Source organism: Hippopotamus amphibius, chromosome 1 (assembly GCF_030028045.1).
Source record: "Hippopotamus amphibius kiboko isolate mHipAmp2 chromosome 1, mHipAmp2.hap2, whole genome shotgun sequence".
NCBI lineage: Eukaryota > Metazoa > Chordata > Mammalia > Artiodactyla > Hippopotamidae > Hippopotamus > Hippopotamus amphibius.
Genome location: NC_080186.1, coordinates 44,562,776 through 44,584,806, shown reverse-complemented (window position 1 = coordinate 44,584,806; position 22,031 = coordinate 44,562,776). Strand labels below are relative to the sequence as shown.

At 57.1% G+C, this 22,031-nt stretch overlaps 1 protein-coding gene across 8 annotated transcripts in view; it reads left to right on the top strand.

Moving 5' to 3' along the window:
* Positions 1–3,151: 3,151 nt before the first annotated feature.
* Positions 3,152–22,031, top strand: part of LRP8 (LDL receptor related protein 8) — a 76,033-nt gene continuing 57,153 nt past the window's right edge. For all 8 annotated transcript variants that reach the window (XM_057711200.1, XM_057711191.1, XM_057711176.1 and 5 more), the window contains exons 1-2: positions 3,152–3,363; positions 4,132–4,251. In XM_057711200.1, the coding sequence (XP_057567183.1) occupies positions 3,252–3,363; positions 4,132–4,251 (232 nt within the window). In that variant the 5' untranslated portion in view covers positions 3,152–3,251. The remainder of the gene's footprint in view (positions 3,364–4,131; positions 4,252–22,031) is intronic.

Below are 22,031 nucleotides of genomic sequence, written 5' to 3'. Positions count from 1 at the left end.
ACTTGATATGGTTTTCCTTTTAACATTTTCAAGGATTTAAACATCATTTATCTAATGCTTGTTTTATGCCAAGACTTGTATTTATCCTCTGAAAATAGGGATGAATAAGACATAGTCCTCCTAGGGATACAGGAACCATGAGTAAAGGCAACAACAAACAAACATTGATCAAACGTGCCCTGTGCCAGGGACCCAGAAATGCAGGAGAACTGATTCCTGTCCTCAGGAAGGTCACAGGCTGTCTAGGGAGAGAGAGAAGTGGCCCAAACTGGGTGGGAGCTGAAAGGAGCCTGGAGAACCTCCAATGAGGGGGGTTTTGAGAGACAAGGAGTTGCCCACTTAGGCAGCTGGATGTGTGTCGAAAAGTATGAGCAGAGACCCCCCTTGGAGGGGAGGTCAAGGAAGGCTCAGTCTTTACTCTTTGAGTGTTAGGAAGTTATCAGGGGTTTTTGACAGGGAGTTATGTTTGAATAATAGTAACATAACTAATAGCTACTAAGCACCTACAGTTCACTGCATGCTGTGCATACGTAATCTCCTCTAATGTAACCTCACAACCCTGTGAGGTACTGTCATCATTCCCATTTTACAGATGAAGAAACTGAGCCACAGAGGTTGAGTTGTCCAAGGTTATATAGCTAGGAAGGGAAGGAACAGATTTAAACCCAGGCAGTCCAACCCAGAGCCCATGCTCTTAATCTCTACCTTGCTGCCTCTGGACTTCAATCCACACAATCTTAAAACTAGAATAAACCACTGAAATTCCCCATCTCTATTTCACAGATGAGAAAATGAAGCTCAGAGATGGGGACTGACTTTCCTGAGACCACAGAGGGGCTGAGCAGAAGTGTTCAACCTCGGCTGCAGGAGGGGCTCCAGTCCTAGGCACCCTGCTGTCACAGTGGACATCGTTGTGCTTGGAACAAAATCCAAACCTCCTGCCAGGGCCTCCAAAGTCCTCATATGATCAGAACCTTGCTGACTCTTGACCTCACCTCGTCACCCAACTTCTAATCCCCAGGCTCCAGCCCACCTCAAGGCCTCTGCCCTGCTGTTCTCTTTGCCAGGAATGCCCTTCCAGCCAATATTCCTATGGTTGGGCTCTGTCTTAGTCCATTTGCGCTGTCATAACAAAATGTCATAGACTGGGTGGCTTAAAAACAACAGGAATTTATTGGGAACCTGAGAAATCCAAGATCAAGGCACTGAAAGATCAAGATGCCAACAGATTTGATATCTGGTGAGCCCACTTCCCGTTTCAGAGATGACTGTCTTGATGTGTCCTCACATGGTAGAAGGGGCTAGAGATCTCTTTGGGGCCTCTTTTATAAGGGCACTAATCCCATTTATGTCCTAACTGACTCCCAAAGACCCCACCTTCAAATACCCTGACATTGGGGGTTAGGTTTTAACATATGAATTCTGGGAGGACACAAACATTCAATCTACAGCAGGCTCCTTCTTGCCATTCAGTGAAATGTCACCTCCTCAGAGAGGCCTTCCATGATCACCTCTCTAAAGTTACCTCCCATCACTCTCACATCACCCTATTTTATTTTTTCCATAGCAGTTATGATGATCTAGAGTTATTATCATATTTTGTTTGTTTTCTTGCTTTTGTGTCTGTCTCTCCCAACTAAGATGTAAGGTACAGGAAAGCAAAGAGGGACATCATCTATTTCTACACTGTATCCCTGGACAATGCCCAGCACACAGTAGGTGCTCCCTAAGTTTTCGTCAAAAGCATGCGTGCATTTCATTGTCTGTCTGTTGATGGTCTGTCTCCCCACCAATCAAGCTCCTATCATGTCTGATTCACCTTGGCACTCCTAGGTTCAGGGTTGGCACAGAGCAGTGCTGGGATGTGCTTGTTGGATGACTGAATGAACAAAAGATAGAAGAGGTGATGGCAGGAGAACCTGCTGGGCCCTCTGGGGTCTGCACCGTTCTCCCATGGGGTGGCCAGAGACATTGCCAAGGGGCTGCCATTGGGGAAGAAATAAGACCCAGTAATAGGACTGCTGGTGAGACAGAATGGCTTCCATGCCTGAGACTAGCAGCTCCTGAAGCCCCTTCTTCGGCCCCTCTGCCATGGAGGTGAGGTATCAAGAGAGGAGAGGTGGGTGGACCTACATCAGCCCTAGCCACCTTCAAGTCTCTCTCTTTTAGTGGCCAGTGCCCCCAAAACTCTTTGTCCAAAAAGACTGTGCTGGCTGGGCCTTGTTTACTGGCAGGTAACTAAAATTTAGTCAGCAGCACCCTGGCATGGGTGAGATGGGGCTGAGACCTTCCAGGGGAGGAGTCTTATTCATGCCAGCAGGGGCGGACAGCAGCCCTGGGTATATGTCCCCTATTAGCAGGGATGAGGCATCCTTTATGTGGGGTCCCACAATCTCCACCCTTCTCCATCAGAGAAAGGACTACCCTGTTGTCCCTGCAGGTCCCCCGATTGCCTGCCCCTCAGCCTGGCCCAACAGAAAGCCAAATGAGATTGAATGAATCAAGTCTGTGCACCAGGCCCAAGCCACCTGCCTCACATCCTCAGCGCTGGGAATTCTCACATGAGAATGCAACATGCGCAAACCAGCTGCACGAATGTGTAATATCCGGTTGGAGCCTTGGAGGGGTGCAGAGGTCCATTCCCGCCGCCCCAGCTTCTCCCTGATCACACTAATCCTAGCACCCCATCCCCTATCCACTACCAGCCCTGCTCCACGGGCACACGCACAGGCCTGTGCACCGGGAACATCCTCTCCCCTCCTGCCCACGTTTACTCCTAGGATCTCTCAGCCTCCCATCAGCCTGTCACCTCCTCCAAGCAGCCTGTGCTGCTTCCCTGGGGCCGTCTGCTACCTCTAGGGGTAGGGACCTCGCCTGGCTCATCGCAGCGTCTGTAGCGCCCAGCACGCGGCGGGCCCAGAGCGGGGAGCAGTGGACCAAGGGCATGAGGGAGGAGGGAGAGGAGGCGGCAGCGGGAAGGGCGCCGGGCGGAGGCGGCAGCGGGAGGGGGCGCGCGCGCCGGCGGCGGCAGCCCAGGCCCGGGGCCGCGCGCCCAGCCTGAGCCCGCCCCGCCGCCGAGCGTCACGGAACCTGCTTGAAATGCAGCCGAGGAGCCGGGGCGGGCGGCAGCGGCGGCGGCGGCGGCGGCGGGGGCAGCGGCAGCCCCGGCGCCGCGGCAAGGATTTGGCGGGCTGAGGCGCGGCGGCGGCAGGGGGTGCGCGGGGCGCGGCGGCCGGAGCCCGGGGCCCGCCATGAGCCGCCCCCAGCGGGGCGCGCTCCGGCCGCTGGCGCTGCTGCTGCTGCTGCTGCTGCTGCAGCTCCAGCATCTCGCGGCGGCGACAGATCCACAGCGCGGCGGCCAAGGTGCGTGCGGCCGGTCCCCGGCCCGGCTTTGCGCCGCCGGAGCGGCCAACAAAGCACGGCCCGGCGGCCGGGGGGCGGGTTGCGTCGGGGCCCCCGAGCCCGGGCCTGGCAGGGGGGGCGCCTGGGTGGGGTATGCTCCCCGGGACCCAGCGCTCCCTTATTTTGCCCTCGGCCCCCGCCCCCGGGGCTCCCTGTGTGGTGGGCTCTGCCCCTCAGGCACCTGCTCTTGGGGGATGGGCGCCATGGGGGCCGGGAACTTTGCTGGGGGTGGTCACCGATGCTTTCGGGAGAGCTGTGTGATCCTCGCCGCTGGGGTTAATTTGACACGGCGGCGGCGGTGAGCGGAGCCCGCAGACTACCCCGCCTGACAATGCGTTTCCCGCGACCCCTGCGTGTTGCAGAGAAAGAGGGGCTGCGTGCGAGGGGGTTGTGCCCGCAGCGCCCAGTGCGCGTGTCGCGGCGTGTTCAGGGGCTCCCTGTGGGCTGTGTCTGTGTGGATCTCTCACTATGGGCCAAGTGTGCGGGTGAGTGTTATAAATGGGGGGTGTACCTAAGTGGTGTGTGTGCTTGGCCTCGTCGTGCCACAGAGCAGCTCGTCATCCCAGGAACCCTTGCCATTCTGCCTCCTTCCTGATCCAGGGTGCCAGAGGCCTCGAGGTCGTTGGCTTCAGCATCGCCCTCTTTCCTTCACTCAGTAGACCCCTCCAGGGCCGCTTGCGCCGGGGATCCGGCTCAAGCCCCCTCTCCTCCACCCCCCACCCTCCCCAGAGGCGGGCAAGGAGTGCGAAGAGGACAAGTTCCGGTGCCGAAACGAGCGCTGCATCCCCTCCGTGTGGAGATGCGACGAAGACGACGACTGCTCGGACAACAGCGACGAGGACGACTGCCGTGAGTGGCCGGCCGGGAAGGGAGGGAACGGTGGGGGACGCCTGGCTCAGCACCCACGTGGCTGCAGCCGCCACCGGGCCACCTGCCTGGACCTTTACTGCCGGAGCCTGCAGCCGGGAGCCCGCCTGGGAGCCACTTTCCTCCGGGCACTTAGGGACCCAGAGTGTTCTGGGCGGCCGCGGGCGGAGCCGGGCGCGGCAGGGCCCGGGAGGAGGGCACACCACACCCAGGTTGCTGGGCCGGAACTGTGGGCGGCGACGCGACAGCCCCTGCACGCGTGCAGCTTTCTGAGATCAGGCCCTCCGAGACTCCTGCCTTGGCCCCACAGACTGCGCGCGTGTTTAAAAGTTCCACGCAACTCTGGGCCTAGACTAGTTCCTTTTCCTGCTGGCTTTTGTGAATGAATGGGCTCCCCGGGGCCCCTGATTGGCTGTGCGAGGACCACCCCATAGGTCCCTGTGGCCAGAGCGGGCCAATCGTGGAGCCGGCGGGTGTGCAGTTTTCTGGCGCCCCAGGCTTTGGGGCCCTGCCCTGGCCCCGCCTTGGCCACACCCCCGCGCATCCCCTGGGTGGTAGGTACGGGCGGGGCGCTGGCGCCCGCTGCTTTTCTGCCTAGTCACGGTGAAGACATTTCTTGTGCCACCCTGGTTGGCCGACTGTGCTCTCCTGCCAGCCAGACTCAGACATGAGTCATGGGGCAGAGCAGGAAGGAGGGGGCCAGAAGGAAGAGTTTGTTTCCTGGAAGGGGCGTGAGGATCCCAAGGCCACGTGTGAACCCCTGGTCACGTGCAGGTAGCCTGCCGCCTTTGCTGCGTGTGTGCACGACTGCTTTGAGGTGCACGAGGTTTCTGATGTCTGCGGGACGTGAGGCGAGTTAGCCAGCAGTTGCTACAGTGGAAGGGGTATAGTCCCAGGAACAGAAAAACAAAACTCTATAAACAGACGCAGGCGGTCATTCATTCATCGTTACTGCGCGCCTTCTGTATGCCAGGCACTGGGGAACTCTGGGGAACAGGCCCAGCCGGCAAGCCAGGGAGTGCAGGTTCTACAGAAGGAGGGCAACAGGTGGACAGGCCCACAGCTCCACACAGTGGCAAGAGGGGTAGAGGGACCGCTTGGACAGGCATTGTCTGTTGAGTTCTAGTTTGGTGTTTTTTCTCCCCGAGGTTTGCCAGTCAGCCTCCAGGTTCATTCTCAGACCAGTCCAGATTTGGCCCTGAGTGCATCTTTCCCTCCTGTCTGGTTTCCTCTCCTGACCACTTGGGCTAATGATTCCTGCCCTGGTTTTGAAGACCAGTTCTAGACATGTAATTGAAAGTGATGCAACTAACATGTGCTGACTGTTAGCTATGTGCCAGCCACTGTGGTAAGTGCTTTTTTTATGTAAACTCCTGTAAGCTTCAGAACAGTCCTATTTTACATACACACACAACCCCCCAAACAAGCAAACAAAACGGAGGCACTGAGAGATCAACTTACCCCACAGCTATTGAGCTGCTAAGTAGGAGCTTAAATTTAAGCATCTGACTCCAGAGTTCTTAGCCTAATTATGACCCTAACCATTTCCCAATGCTATGGAAATTCTGAAAATGCCTGGGCCACGGTAAAATATGATAGTGTGTCTCCTCTCTGGGAGTTGTTCTCCTGTGATTCCCTTACAATGGGAGTGTGAGGATGAGGCCGGGAAGTGGGCTGGTTTTACCTTATCTCCCTGGCTCTGTATAACAACAGTTTTGTGAGGGTGTCTGTGAAGAGCAGAAGTGTTTCTTGTCATCCCCGTTTATAGATAAGGACTCTGGCTCAGAGAAGTTGAATGATTTGCCCAAGGTCACATAGCTGAGAGTGACAGAACTTGGTCAGGGTGTCCGCCTGTCTCCTAGCTCAGGGGCACTGTCTGCTGTGGAGGGAGTGTGCTGCACAAGGACCCAGGAGGGTGATCTGGGTGCTTTTCATCTCCATGCAAGGCTCTGGGCAAGATGGAGGAGTGAAATAGGGGGTGACTGGGTGATCCCAGATGGGACCAGGGCCAATCTGATGGCCACTGTGGGCTCCTGCTTTCATTCTGAGTTGGATGGGGTGGAGTCGGTCACAGGCAGAGAGTTAGTGAACAAAAGCAACTGATGTTGAGGGCTTTGCTGGTAGTATCAGGTATCAGTGCTAAACACTGGACTTTTCGGGGCTTCTTTCCTCGTCTGCCAAATAAGGGTATGTTCCTCCACCATAGGTTGTACACATAGAAAGTCTTCACATGGACCTGGTGAAGAGAAGGGAATGGGTGAGTGTTCACACCACTGAGGTCTTTAGAAAGGAACGCATAGGAGCCACAAAGAAAAATCTTGAAGAAAGAGGTGGGAGCTTTGGGTGGTTGTATGTGGCCAGGTGTTGGAAAATGGTCTTTGGTTACCCTTTCCTTTCCCATCTGGGCCATCTGCCCAAACTGCATTTCTTGGAACCAGCCTCCCTGAGCAGCCTCCCCGTCTTGTATGTGGCCACTCCAACCCTTCCACCCTGTGAGAGGGCCTCAGCCACCCCACCTCTGTACCTCTCGGCTTGGAAAATGGGGATTGCAATTTGAAAGTGATGTCTGTTTGAGGCAAAATGAGTTCAAGCTCCTAAAGGGGTAGAATGCAGACCATGAATTCTGAGAGACGATGGAGGTTGGGGGAAGGGAGCATGTATGTAGAGGAAGCCAAGGAAGGCTTTCTGGAGGAAAAGACAGCTAAGGCAGGCCTTGAAAGATGGTAACTAATGGCATTCCCTCAGGGCTTACCATTTAAAAATAGGTAATGCGGTCCTCACATTATAGAGGAAGAACTGGGGTTCAGAGAGGTGAAAGGACTCCCCCCAAAGTCACACAGTTCCTCAGGGTTGGAGCTGGAACTCAAACTAAGAACTTCTAAGTGCTGAAACTTAGCCACAGCGGATGGGACTTGGCCTTTTGGAGACACAGATAGAGCTGGCAGGATGGGGAAGGGAAAGGCTCATGGGGCTTCAGTTCCCAGCTCAAAGGGCCTTCAAAGTGGAGGAAGGGTCTGGAAGCCCAGTGGCAGCGCAGCCAGGGGAAGGGGTGGGGTTCCTGGCTGCACCTGGGTCACGTAGGCCAGCTGGCGCCTTGGCCTCAGTTTCCTGTTGCTCTTTAGTGTCTTGGGTCAGAGACAGGGGTTCTGGTCTCCAGCCAGCCCTCTGCTCCCAGAGTAGCCACAGCAACAACAATGAACACGCACTGAGCACTTGCTGTGGACCAGGAGTTGGGCTGAGATTCTACACGCATCCCCTTGTGTTCGAGTCTATAAAATGAGGTGAGTCTGTGAAGTTACCTGCGTTATCCTCATTTTACAAAGGCACAGAGGGGTTAAGTAACAGGCCCAAGGGTGTATGATTTTTAATTGAAACTGAAACTGCTGGGGTGTGAATGCAGGCACCCAACTGTGGAACCTGTGCTGCATCAAGCACTAGCTGGCAACCTCAGGCAAGTCCTCCCAAGCGTCTTTTTCCACATCTTAAGGGGACATCAGCCTCCACCCCCCCACCCCCCAGCCCTGCGTCTAGCTCTGGGAAGACCTCCGTGCTTCTCTGTGTGGATGGCTGCGTAGACAGGTGGACCCATTGTGTGCTCAGTTTCAGTTCCCTCTACCTGGTCAGGCTTCTTTAGGCTGCCCTGTTCTCCCAGCCCCCATCTCCCCTCCATTCCAGGTTTAATAAAGAGTGGCCGCGGTGAGGTCTCCCATGGCCGAGAGTTCATTAGCTGGCAAGGCCAGGCTGCAGGAGTGCTGAGGCCTGCTGGGAAGCAGCCTTGTAAATAATTAAAGCTTGGCCACAGCTCCCAGCTGGGGCTGCAGCCTGCATCTGGTCTTCAGTGCGCCGCCTGGCCTAGACCATTCTCACACCCCTGACCCCAGGCCCCGCTTTGTGTCCTTTTCGGGATGGACTTATCTAGCAGACAGTGCTCCTCTCTCTGAACCGTGGTTTCCTCATCTGACCCTCCAGCTCCACCATTCAGAGTCCTTGTGAAGCTCCCATGTACCCATAGGATAGGGTCAAGCTTAGACTCCTCTGTATTTGGCCCTCTGTGACCAGCTTCTGCTACCCACTGCCCTCCAGTCCCTTCCTGCTCTTCCTATGAACCTGTGACACCAAACTTCTGTCACAGTCTGGCCTTCCTACTGATTCTCACTGCTGGGCCTTTGCACGTGCTGTTCCATCTGTGTGGAACACTTTCTGCTCCCTCACCTGGCTACCTTCTCTCATCTTAGACTCATCAGTGCAGGTATCACCTCCTCCAGAAAGTCCTCCCTGCTACCCTCTTTCCCCAGGGCTTAGATACAGAAGTCAAAAGAGGGAACTTAGAGAGCTATGTTGGAATAACCCAATGTCGCCTTGAATCAGATACTCCTGGTTTTCTATCCCAAGTGTGACCTATGGCTGAATGTCCTTAGAGGTGATGATAGTCTCTCCCTCCCAGAGAAGTTGTGAGGGCTAAGTGAGATAATGTTTCTGGGAAGCAGTAGGTGCTCAGTGAATGGCAGTGGGTCTGTCCGTTCCTGGAGGAGGAGTTTCACCGAAGTCTCTAGATACCTGTTTGCCAAGACCCCCCTGCACAAGTCTCTAGGTACCTGTTTGCCAAGACCCCTCTGCTTCTTCTGCCCCCATTTGCTTGGCCAGAGATCCAAAGGCGCCCCCACCCCCCACCCTGCCAGAGGGTTGCCCAGCCACAGTGGAGGTGGCCCCCAGGCCATCTGGCCCTGAGATGGACCTGGGAGTGGAGAAAGGCCCTGGGGAGGGCCTGAGGGACAAAATGCATCAAACAGGCCTGGTTGGTCTCAGTGAATGAGTGGCCGGGGCCCTGGGAGGGGCAGAGGAAGCCTTCTCTCAGGCCATGTGCCTGACCCAAGGCTGGTTTCCAGACCTGTCTGTGCCAGGAGTGGGGGGAGGCTCTACAGCCCCCAAGGCTCTGCCCCGCAGGGCCCAAGCTTCTCCTTTCCCTAGGGCCAGATTGGTGTCTCCATGGCTGGCCCCGGCAGGTCTTGGGAGTGTTTGCTGAAGACTCTCCCATGGGCCTCCCCACGAGCTCTCCTGGGACCTAGTTCCCACCTGGGAACCCCCTGGGCTTTCTCAGGCCTGCTAGGGGTTCTGAGTGCAGTAGGCCTCAGGGCTGGCTGGCTTAGTCCTCTCAGTTGTCTGCAGGCAGCTGACGTAACAGTTTTCCCTCCTTGGGGAAATAGCAGCAGCAGGTGAAGCCAGAAAGGTGCCCCCAGGGAGAGGGTGAGGCGTGAGGAGGAGGACCCAGAGGGCTGATGGAGCAGGAGGGTGTGGACTTATTTGTGCCACCCTTCAGGGCTGGAACCAAGTGGAAGTCTCCTTCCAGGATCAGTGGTCAGACTGCCAGGCCAGCACCACCCCCAGGAAGCGAGTCCTGGGCCTAGGGGAGGCTGTGGGGCCCTGCTTTGGGGGCTTTGCAGCCAGCCTCAGGGGCCTGGATCTAAGCAGCACTGGTCACACCTGCCCTGCAGTTGCCCCCGTGCCCAGATCACCCTGTCTTTGTAGTCCTGGTGGAGGTGCCACCTCCCCCAGGTGGCCTTCCCTGACCTCTTGTCCTCTTGCCCCCCAGTCCTTGAGCTCCCACAACATGTTGCTGTTCTTCCCTTGGTCTCAGATCCTCCTTCTTCACATTGTCTGCTCTGCCAGCCTTGTACTGAGCATGAGGGATTCCAAAATAATAGCTCCCTCGCGGGAATTACTGATAACACATACCGGCTACTCATCCCCATGCCTGGCACCATGTTGGACAATCTGCATTTGTTCACTTTGCTACTCACAACCCTGTGAGGGCTGTTTTCTTATTGTTCCCTTTTTAAGGATGATGAAACTGAGGCTCAAAGAGAAGTGACTTGGCTGATGTCATGATGTTTAAGTGCTAGAGCCAGGATTTGACCCAGGCCTGTCCAGTCTGGAGCCTGGACTTTTTCTCAGGCTCTTCTTCTCCGAGCTCTGTCTATCCTGTTGGAGTCAGAGGGCCTGGGGCTCAGGTGGCACGGAAGAAGAGGGTGAAGGGTTGCAGTGTCCAGTGATGCCTCCCTGGGCTACAGGTTTCTGTTTGGGAGAGACCCTCTTCTCTGGAGACTGCACGGAGCCCCAACATAAGGGTCCCCTTGTTCAGCAGCCCCTGACATGAGTATGATCCTCCACAGTTTCTGAGGGCCTTCCTTGGCCATTGCTTGTGGGGTGGTGATTACTGTTTCCATTGTACAGATAGGGAAACTGAGGACCCAGTGATATGTTGCTGATGCAGGTGACCTCCAGGAGTGTCATTTCCAATTTACCATCCTTCCCCAGAAAAGGCCAAGAGCCCAAGTCATCCAAAATGTGGGCTTCAGTTCTCTGACCCCCATGCGATTCACTGACTTTAGGTCTTCATACGTATTTGTCTTCTGCTTGGATTGTCCTTCCCTGGCTCCTACCCATCCTTCAAAACCCAGCTCATTAGCACCTCTGTGAAGCCTTCCCTGTCTTCCTGGTGTGATCTAACCTCTTCTGTGTCTGGATGCCCATGGCTTTGTACACTCTTGTGATAGCCCATCATAGGAGCTCGTGGTTGCTGGGCAGTGTCCGAGGTGGGGGATCACAGGGCCTGGCCCAGGGCCGAGGCATTTGAGGGCTGGTGTGTGAATGAATGAATGGACTGAGGAAATGTCACTGATTTTTGAGGGTAAGAAGCTGATATCGGTTGGATGTGGGGGACCTAGGGGCCTCGGAGAAGGCCCTGAGGGGTCCTTGAGGCTGGAGAGGGGAGCTGGGCATCCTTTAGGGACCATAATCAGCCCTCTCTTGTGAGCTGGATCACCTGAAGCCCTGAGGGCACCAGTGACCTGGGGTCACACAGGGCTTGGGCACACGGACTTCTCAGTGCTTACCCTGCAAACTTGGGAGCTTCCCAGCCCTAGGCTTCAGAAGGTGAAACCGAGGTCCTGGTGGCTGGACATCAGCTCCAGGTGTCAGCAGGGACCCATTCTCAGAACTAGGGTGTCCTCAGTTCCTGGGTGGGACCAGTACGCTCCCAACACCTGCTGCCGCCCCACCCGCCCTCTCCCTTTCCTGCTGGACCAGGGAGCAAGGAGTTCTCAGGCTGCAGGCGGGCACTGGCTCCTGCACACAGAAATGGCTTGGGGCTACCCCACGGGGACTGCAGGTACACCCTGCCCCTGGCTGGGGCCTGCTGCCCACCCCCAGATTGCTGGGAACTCATCTAAAATAATATCGTTAACTATAGTAAGAGTTCATGAGCGTGCTTGCCGCCGTGGACTTTCTCATGCAAGACCTCCCTCCGCCGACACCTGGAAGCATCATCACGGCACTTCACAGAGGAAGAGCCGAGGCTCTGAGGGGCAAAGTCACTCTCCCCCGGCAGGTTGGCGGGTCAGCGGCAGGACTGGGCCGTGCCTGTCCGGCCGCATTGTGACGCAGGCGGAAGGAAGAAATACACGTTCACATATCCCAGTCACGGCCACAGTGGGAGTGGCATGGGCGTGTGCTGCGGCCACCCTTCCTTTCTAGGTACCCCAGGCATCCGTCTTTGCCAGCCCCTGCCAGTGGGTATAGCGGCTCCCTCCTGGGCAGCTCTGGCCCCTGGGTGCCCCCAAGCATGAGCTGGGCCCCAGGCAGCATTTTAAATCACCAGTCGTGCTCGCCACGGCTCCTCTCACAAGCTGGTGTATGTCACAGGCCCCAGGAAGAGCTCCTCGGCTGGTGTGGCGCAGGAGGGGGCCCGACTGTGAGCTCCCTCATCCCCCTGCACCTGGTCTGACCTCTCTGTCCCTGGCAGGGCCCGGCTAGGTGCCCGCAAGCCAGCTGCTTTGGGGGCACAGAACCCAGCTTATTATCAGGCCCCTTGGAACACCCTCTAGTGACGAGGAGAGTCACCCAGAGAGGCAGGGCCATGGGGCTCCTAGGTCCGCACAGTTCCCATGACCCCTCACGGCCTCCCCACACCTGCACCTTGGACATGGCAGCCCAAAGCCTCCCCGAGGTCTGCCCGTCTGGGAATCCACGGGAATGGCCATGTGGTCCCCGCCCCAGCCTTAAGGTACCACGAGGGACTTTACCCCAGCCACTCTGGAGACTATTTCAGTTTCTGGCCCTCTCAGCCTGTTAGAACCACAAGATGGCCTTCTCCAGCAGTGCCTTGCAGCTGCTCTGGGAGGAAGGAGGTGCAGGAGTTCGTTATCTTCCCCATTTTCCTGATGAAGAAAGCGAGGCTCAGCGAGGGCAGGGGGCTTGCCTGGAGCCACACAGCCTGTTACTGGTAATGCTGAAGCTGAAACTCACTTCAGTTGATTTCATTTATTTTTCCAATGGAAGTGAGTTTTTCTGATTATATAAAGGGAATTTCATACTTGTAATTTAAAAGAAAAGAAAACACACAGACAATTCAGAAAAGGGAAAAGAGGAAGGTAAGAGGCCTCCTTGGCAACACCACACGGGAGCTGCCTGTCCTCCCGGAGATGTTCTTGCATCCTCTGCATGGGAGCTGGTGTGCACGAACATGTGTGTTTCTGGTTGGGTTTTTTTTTTTTTCAAAGTGAGCATGTGTTATGCCATTTGTTTTCTCTCCACATCATGCACATCTTTCCGTGTCAATAGGATATTGACATATTATCATTTTAAAGGGTACATATTATTGTTTTATCATTTTAAAGGGCTAGATAGTATTCCATTGCATGACTCTTCCCTGATTTAATGACACAGTCTCCTGTTGGCAAACATGTGTTTAGTTGGTTGGGTTTTTTTCCTGTTCTACACAGTGCTGGGGTGAATGTCAGCACCACACCTTTGTGCATTTGTCTGGCTCTTCCCTTAAGAGAGATTCCTAGGAAAGGCATGGCTGCGCATGTGTGTTTTCACCATCACCTTGTAGCTCTCCCTCAGGAGATGTTTTCCTATCTCACAACACCCCCTGACTCCCCATGGCCCTTCCCAGCCAGGCTGGTGGCCTGCCGGACCTCCCTCTTTCTTGAGCACAGGGCCACCTCACCCCGGCCTCACAGAGCAGACAAAATAGCCAGATCCACGCCGCACAAAACAAAGCAAGGAGAAAGGACAGCTGTGTTCTGGCCCAAGAACTCCCCACCCCCACTGAAGAAAACAAGAGGGAACACAACCGGTCTTCATTTCCTCAAGATATCTGTAGACTCTGTCTTCTCCACAGCTTTATACAAGTTGTTCTGCCCCTGCCCCTAACTTGCTGTGTGACCGTGGGTGAGGAGCTCTCCCTCTCTCAACTTCATCGCCCCTTTACCCATTGGTCCTTGCTCCATCTGCACTGTAACCAGTACTCTGAGCAGATTTCTTCTCCCTGGAGCTGGGCTCAGGGCCAGTCCTGGCCTGGGGGAGGGGGACCTGTGGCCCTCGAGCTCCTTACTACCTGGTGAGGGTTGCTGGGAGTGTAGCTGGCTTTGTGGGTGGAGGGTAGCTAGGCTTTTTAGGGTCCACTTCCAGAACTCAGCCCCAAGGCCCAGGTTCCTTGGGCCACTTTCCCTTCTGCCTTCTTCCTGTGCCCATGATTGGGTTCAATGAAATGGAGTGATGGAGAAAAATGGAGTCAGGCCACCAGCCCTGTGACCCACTAGCCAGGGTCCCTGGTACGGGTCTTATATTCAGAGCTTTAGGTCCTCGGTCTCTGAAGTGGGGATAATGAGCCCACCTCTCAGAGGTGTGCAGGCTGATGTAAAGTGTTCTGCCCAGACCTGGCCCTGAAACAAGAATCCCTTTTCCCCTTCCCGAACCTGTGATCCCTGCCAAGAAGAAGGGACGGTCAGCAGCTTCCCTCCCTCTCCACCAAGGACACAACAAGAGGGCAGTTGCTGAAATAGCAGCAGGAGAGATGTAGGTCAGCTGGCCAGTTGGGAGGACTTGGCTGCCTGGGAGAACAGCAGCTTCTCCAGCTGGGAGGAACCGTAGGAATCATCTCACCTGTTGCCATCAGCACTGGGGACCCCAGGGTGGCTGCTTCCTGGGTGACGTGGGGGAGCTGGTTAAGCAGAGAGAAGCAAGGAGAGCTGGTTAACCATCCGGGCCTGGCACAGTTAGTTATCTAGGAGGGGGCCTTGGTTCACCAATGGGTCTGGTTTAACATCCGAGAGTTAGCAGCTGATGAGAGGCAGGAAGGGCCCATTGGCCCAGGTTAGGCTGCTGGAGTGAATAGCTGGAAGCCAATGGTGGGCTTTCCTGGTGGCGTGAATCCAGGGATATTCAGGCCAGCATTCTTCCTGCCCTCCCTCCCTCTCCACTTCCTGGACCCTGAGCTGCCATCTGCCGCCCCCATCACCCTCAGAGCCATCTCTCAGCTATGTGCACCAGCACACGTGCGTGTGCTCAGGGAGGGGGTGTGCACCAGAGAGGGAGGTGACTGTTCTGGACGCACAGAGGCTGCAGGGACGAGGTGACGCTTTTCCTCCCACGCTGGCCAAGGCCGCCCAGCCAAGGCAAAGCCAAAGCCCCCCACCGGGCTGTTTGTGGCAGGGAATTATTTGTAGTTGGAAAGGTGCCAGCAGTCTCTGTTCCCAGCCTGCTCCCTCTAAACCTCAGCCTGCAGCCCACTGTGTGTACCCACCCACCCCCACCCAAAGGGCTGAGGTTGATATAAACGCCATGGCCTGGAGACCAGGCCCATCTCAGCTCCACGCCTGCTCCTGCCTTGCCAAATGGCCATCAGCTGGCCCCTGCCTCTCTTGGGTCCCTGCTCATTGGGAGTAGGGCATCTCCAGGCCCCTCTTAGCCCCAAGTCTCTGGGATTCTTTTGTTTTCCCCTGAGACCCAGGAAATTCACAGGAGCTCCACCATGACCAGGCCCCAGGTGTGGATGTCCAAGGAGCTGCCCCTGTTCCTTGAGGCCCGGGAGGCCCAGAGCAGGGAGCAGGGACTGTGAAATCCAACCCATCACACAGGGGACGTGGCCTAAACCGTACGTGCAAAGCCGGAACCAACTGTTTATTACATCCATTCAGGGGTTTCCGCCTGTTTTTCTGTTGTATCTGACCAGGCTGATTCTTTAATACCTGTAGCCCCAGGCTTTATATCTGCTGCATATGTAATGCCCTCATGTCTCCCCCCTTTTTCCTTCCCCCACCTACACAACTGCCTGCTTCTTAGGGGTATAGGGACAAGGGATGCACATGGCCTGGAGTGTCAGCTGGACTTGGGTTTCCACTGCAGTCCTTCCACGTCCTAGTCGGAGGCCTGGGGCAAGTGCCTCAAACCTGAACATGCAGGTAATGGGAAGTTCCTCGTCTGGGTACAGTGTCTGCAGCCTCACTGGGTCCTGCAGAGCCAGCCAGTTCTGCCTACACAGGGAACTGGGCCCAGAGGCCTGCCAGCTGTGTGGGCGGAACCCCTGTTCTCTCTGCCACCCCTTCTCCCAGACCCCTCGCCCTCCCTCCCCCTGGCCTTTGGCCTCTCCCACACTTGCAAATTCTGCACTGAGTTCTCTCCCTGGGAGCAGAACCCTTGTCACTGTTGGCCCGTTGAGAGCCGGTCCTCCCCAGGCTCTCAGCCCAGCCACACCAGGAGCCAGGTAGCCTCACCTTGTCTCTGACTTGCAGACTTGGGCAAGTCTTTGTGCCTCCCTGGGCCTCATTTTCCCCACCTGTGAGGACTGGATCAGGAGTTTGAGTCACTTTGGACAGCTTTTGAGATTCAGATTCCCTGACCCCTGGCCAGGTCTGACTCTAAAGTGCTGCCTGCTGTGCGGCCAGGTGGGAGCCATGGTCGTGAAGACGTCCCCTGCCTCTGACCGCTCCTGCAGGCGTCGCCTCTTCCGTGAGTGACTTCACTGTGGGCCTCTCACCAGCCTGCCTGGGGTCGAGTCTATACTTCACCACTTCCTAGCTGTGGGACCCTAGGCAAGTTACTTCACCTCTCTGAGCACTTGTCTCGTCTCTAAAGTGGAGCCATCGACACCTAACCCGCTAGGTGGTTGGAGGATTGTGTGAGTTTATTTATGAAAAGTTCTAAGGGTAGCTCCTGGTTGTATCAGTGCTCAATTCAAGATTTGCTTGGCTTATTTTGACCTCTTTCTCTGAACTTCCATCTCCCGTCTGGCCTTTAGGTATCCCCTCCCGTGCGGGGATGCTGCACTGCTGGGTGGAATGGGAGGGGCTCGGGAGCCCCCCAGAAGTCTCCTTTGTCCTTGCTTCTTCCTGGTGGCCCCAGGCCATAACTCACTGTCCTAATTTAATTAGGAAAAGTCCTTCTAGGGACCTCATTAGGAAATGAGCCCAGAGCCTTGGGGACCTCCAGGAGGGGTGGGGTGCAGGAGGAGGTTCTGTTGTGTGTGACCCTGCCCAGCCCTTGGCCCTGTGCCCCAAATATGCCCAGTAACATAAAGGAGCTCGGTCCCTTAGACCTGTGACGCGGCGTGCGGGCAGCCGGGCCTCCCTCCTCTGCCCCCTGCCCAGCCGTGGCCTCTCCCCGCCGGGTGGGATGGGGAAGATTGCGCGCGGGGGTTTCCCTTGCTCTGCTCCACTGGCCCCTGGTGCCTGATGTCCCCGGCCCGGCACAGAGCAAGCCTGGGTGAATGTGTGCTGAGTGAGTAAGTGAGCTGTGGCTCTTGGGGCTGGAGCATCATCCTCGTTTGGCCAAAGCAGGCGCCCCACCCCCACCCCAATGCAGGAATTCCCTCAGCAGCCCCGGAGCTGTAGGTGGGGTGGGGGGTATCTGCTTGAATACCTCCAGGGACAGGGAGCTCACTAAGCAAACGGATACCTTTTTCTGTCCCTGGACATCCCTTCCTGTTAGAAAATCTGCCTTCCTTTCGATCTCAAATCTGCCTCCTGTGACTCTCCTGCCCTACCCAGGTCTCAGCTCTGTTTCTGGGGCCTCTGCTCACAGACACTGCTCCCTACCTTCACCCCAAGCCTGCTCAGTGTCCCCTCCTGGCCTGTGACAGTGGACAGGTTGTGTGGCCTTGGGTAAGGCCTGTCCCCTCTCGGGCCACTGCTTCTTGGGGCCTGGTGGGCTGCACACTCTGGGGCTCTATAAACACTGGCTGCCTTCTGTAACTGTGACCTACCTCCCAAGGAAGTGGGGGCTGAAGATAGATGTGCCGTGCCCAGCGGTAAAGATGACACCTCTGCAGACAGCTTGTCTCCAGGTCAGCAAGGTGGCAGTGCCCAGACGGGCCCACGGGCCCACGGGCATGGGGGGCTGTGCATGGACCTCTTCTGCCCTGAGACCAGTCCACAGCGTGGACACCACATCGGCCTTGGTTAGGAGTCATCCCAGCCCCTGTCTCCCTTATGTCTAACAGCTACCAAGGCCTGATCCTCCCCTCCCACTTGCCAGTCCAGGCCCTTTCCCCATCCCACTGCAGCCTCCCTGGACCACAGCAGCAGCACCAACCTCGTCTCTGTTCTCCGCCCCCGTCCATTCTCCGCTCTGCAGCTGAGTGCCCTCAAACACTCAGAGCCTTGCCCTGCCCTTGTTCAACGTCCTACAGGGACGTCCACCACTCACAGGATAGTCCACTTGCTGACATTCAGGGCCTTTCAACACCCAATATATACCTGGCATCTCTCCAGCCCGACCTCACCATTCACTTGCCCCACCCCCAAACCCCAAGGCTCTGTGCTCCAGCCACACCCCACATGTGACTGATGTCACAGAGACGTCATCACACTCTCACATGTGGGACCCGCTGCCTGAAAGGCCCCTCCTCTGCTTGTCCAAACCCACTTTGCCTCCAGAGTCTCCATTTTCCAGGGAGCCTTCCCACCCTGGCTGGGTCAAGGTCTCCTCTGGGCTCCCCCGTCCCTGTGTTTCCCTCCATCTCCATCCTTTCCACTCTGCATCTGGATGGTCTGATTAAGAGTCTGCAGTTGACACCAGACCACGGGCCTCAGGAGAATGGGGCAGGGGCCCTGGCCAGGGCCTGTGGAGGAGTGGGGAGGGGAGGAGAGCTGGCAGGGCTCCCTGACTTTTCATACGCCCAGTGCCCCTCCCACCCCAGGCTGTGTTTCTGCTTCTCGTGCTGCACCCTCCTGAGCCATGTGCCCGCCTGTGCGTGGGTGTTTCTTTGAGCCCCAGAGAAGCGCCTGGTGTGGACTGGAGCCTTCAAGTCTGAGTGCCAGCATTCAGTGCAGGCCTACTCCGTGCCAGTGCCCTGCCAGGACCTGGGGAGGATCTACAGACGGAAAAGCAGGCCTCGGCTGCCCGACTCAGTATGTGACCTTGGGCAGTTGGCTTCTCTGAACCGCAAACTTCCTTGGCAGTGAAAGTGTTGGAGGACCCAGACCTCCCTCCCCTTTTCCTTGGGCGTATCTCTGCTGAGCTTGGGGTCAGACATGGCTTCACAGGACCCTCAGACGGCAGCTAGACCAGAACGTCCTCCCCCCACGGGGCCTCTGGGGCCTTGGGCCAAGCTTCGCCGGAATCAAGGGGACAGGAGTTTTGCTTTCTCTTCGGTGAAAAGGCCCACCCCCACGTTTGCGAGCCCTTTGGCATCACCAAGCACCTGCTCCCACGCAGGGCGACAAGCTTGCCCTGGTTTGCTTGGAACCGCCCCAGTTTTAAAATGGAAAGCCTCATGTTCATTGGGACACTCGGCCTGCACCCTGCCAACCCCAGCCGCCGCTCCCCTGGCTCGGCCGCAGGGCTTCCCGGTTACCTCTGGGTCCTGTCGCCCGTTGGGCAGGGATCACTCGAAAAAGAGGAAAAAGCTGATTTCTTCCCCACGTTTTGGGAGAACGCAAGGAGACACAGGGCCCCTTGGAAGGTCTGGAGGAGCCAGGGCTGAGCATCCTGGTTGGGGTGCTGGTGTGGACACATCCAGGAGGCCTGGCCTTTGTTCTGGCCCTGCCTCTGACACAGCTGTGTGACGGCTCTCCCTGGGCCTCGGTTTCCCCAGCTGTGCCCCGCTTACCTCACATCAATAAGGTGAGGATCGTTACCTGGACGGCCCTGCCTTTGCCTTCCTGCTGCCCTTTCTATTCTTCAAGGTGTTTTTCTCTCTGTTCGTGTCCCATTCTGGCCTCACGACTCCCACGAGGAGGGCAGCCCTGAGATCTTTATTCCCGCATCAGATAGGAAGAGGCTGGGCGCACAGGCCATGTGGCTTGTACAGGGTTCTATGGTTTACAGGGCCCTTTCCATGTATCGCCTCCAGGCTCCTAGTATCCCTTGGGAGGCAGGCTCAGCCGGCTTTGCCGTACCAGTTGTACAGATGGGGACACGGAGCCCACCACCAAGAGGATTCTGACTCCTTAACGTTTGGGGAGAATGTAAGGGATGAAGACCGATGGGTGGGTGGCCGTGCTGTGGCCGCGGTGTGTGGTGGTGACCGGTAGGCGGGGGACCCTGGCTGGCTGCGTCTCCTCCCCTCCCCTCCCCGCTTCCACTTTGTCAATGTCTTAATCGGTAGGAAAAGATGGAGACAGATGCAAGGGAAAGGAAGACACAGAGAGGGGTGCGGAGCGCGGGGACGCAGGGTGGGGGGAGGGTGCTGGGGAGGTGGGGGGAGGGGAGGGGTCCAGGCAGCGTCGCTACTTCCTCTCGTGGTTCTCACCGGCTGTCTGCACCGATTCCTGACAGATGGAGGGAAGGGGAAAGCCAGTGCCAAGAGGCTGTCACCGCAGGCGGGCAGAGCTGGGGGAGGGTGCTTTGTGGCCAGGGTTTGTGTGGGGAGGGGGCAGCAGCTGGTGGTCTGGCTGCTGGGCTTCCCTGGAGCCTGCTCCCCGGGAACCGTTGTTGGGGGAGGGTTATGGATGCGGTGGGGCAGGGAAGTGGGCAAGGGGTGAGCCCACCACCTGCCTGGGACGGGCCATGCCCTTGCGCCTGTCCAAGCAGAGATAGCCACCCCTCTCTACGCCACGCCCTGCTGCCAGCAGGACCCTCCCTCCAAGGACACCTCCTATTCACCCCTCACTGGGTGTTGGGGTGGGCGGGGACTTTGGGGGCTGGCACTGAGCCGTGGTCAAGGTGAACCAGGGCAAGGGGAGCGTGGGCACTGGGAGGCCCTCAGGGTCACGGGGCCACGAGGGGCTCGGAGCTGGTGGGCCCAACCTCACGTCAGCAGGGCCAGAGCACATGCACTGAGCGGCCCCGGGTGTTCCCCAAGCCCCCTTCATGCCCAAGGGCCTTTTCTTTTCCTCCAGGCTCTGACACATGTACAAGGGTGGGCAGGCTTGGCCCGGGGTCGATTTGGCACCTTCAGTATCTGGCTCTTCCAGCTCGTGGGTTTCTGCAGACAGGGCTGGGTCTCGTGCTCTCTCTCCCAACTCCCGGTGCCCGACAGCGGGTCCAGCACAGGGGAGGGCCCAGTGAGTGCTTGAATACATGGATGGATCTCTTGCTTGCACACCTCCTGGGACAGAGACCTCACTTCTTTATAAGGCAGTTCTTTTTATTTCCAAACACAGAGTTCTCTCTGATTCTATCCCGAGAGGCCCTGTGGGTCCCAGGCCTGTCACAGGGGCTGCACAGAAGCCCCTGGCTGATCCTGTTGTCTGAGAGCAGCCCTGTAGAGACCGGAGGACCCCTGAGCCCACCCAGCTCCTTGGTGGCACCTGACAGGGCTGGTTTCCTCTAACCTCTGAGGGGTCTGTATCATAGCCATCGTTTGTTGAGTTGCCGCTCAGTGCCAGGCGGTACCTCCCTCAACCCGCACATCAGCCCCATAAGATAGGTACTGTTTTTGTCTCTCATTGTGCAGAGGAGAGACATGAGGCAGAGGTAATGAGAAGTCTCCCTAGGGTCATGTGGCTAGTATCTGAGTCAGGAAGTAGGGGGTGAACCTGGGGGGTGCGGGGGGGGCCTCCTGGGGCAGGACTTGGGGGTTTTGTGGGGCTTGGCGGGGCCGAGGAGGGTCACACTCTGGAGGTAGATCTGACCCTGCACCGCACACTGTCCCCTCCCTCCTTCCTACACTGTTCCCAGACGTGTCCTTGACACCAAGGCTCCAACTGGGTAGCTCCTCAGGTGAGCCCTGGGGACCTGAGGCCCAGAGCTCCTCCTGTCCCCCTGGGTGTGCTCCAGGGAGGAGCCCCAGGACCTTAACATGGCCTGTCCTGTTCCGTGAACTAAGACGTGTGCAGGGTGATGGCTGGGGGCCCGAGGTGTCAGGATGGGTAGGTGCGAGCTGGGCCTCCTTCCTGCTGCTCCTTAAAGTTGGGTCTGATCAGAGGTGTCCTCCACATTAATATTGATAATGGCAATCATTAATGATAAATGACAGTGTGCCTGCCCCATGCCAGGGCTGGGCTATGTGCCCTGGGGGAAAGCTGAGAGGAGTAGAAGGGGGAATCAATCCTGAGAGCAGGGGGTGCACCTTCTGCTGGGTTTGTCTCTTCCCCAGAGCCTGACACAGGCTGGGCCCTTGGGGAGCAGCTTCATAGAGTCTTAGTGGTTGAAAACCAGGTACCTCTCTGATGGGACCAAAGGGCGCGCTTTCTCCCCTTCCTCCCTCACTCACAAATTGATTCCACCAGCAGGGCCAGGCCCTCTGCCCACCCCTGCATGGCCCGCCCCCCCGTCTGACCTCTCCCCTCGCCTTGGCTCTTTAGATCCTTCCAGGGGCCCTCAGGGAGCGTTGTGGGTGGCTGTGGTCCCCTCAGTGCCCCCCCCCCGCCACGACTATTTGTGTGACCTTGGGCAAATCAGCTCCCGTCTCAGTGCCTTGGTTTCCTCATCTGTTCAATGGGGTTCTAGTGGTTTCTGCCTCGAAGGGCTATTAGGAGGGTTAAATGACATGATGAGTGCATCACATGGTAATTACTCAGTGACGTCTGTTCTTA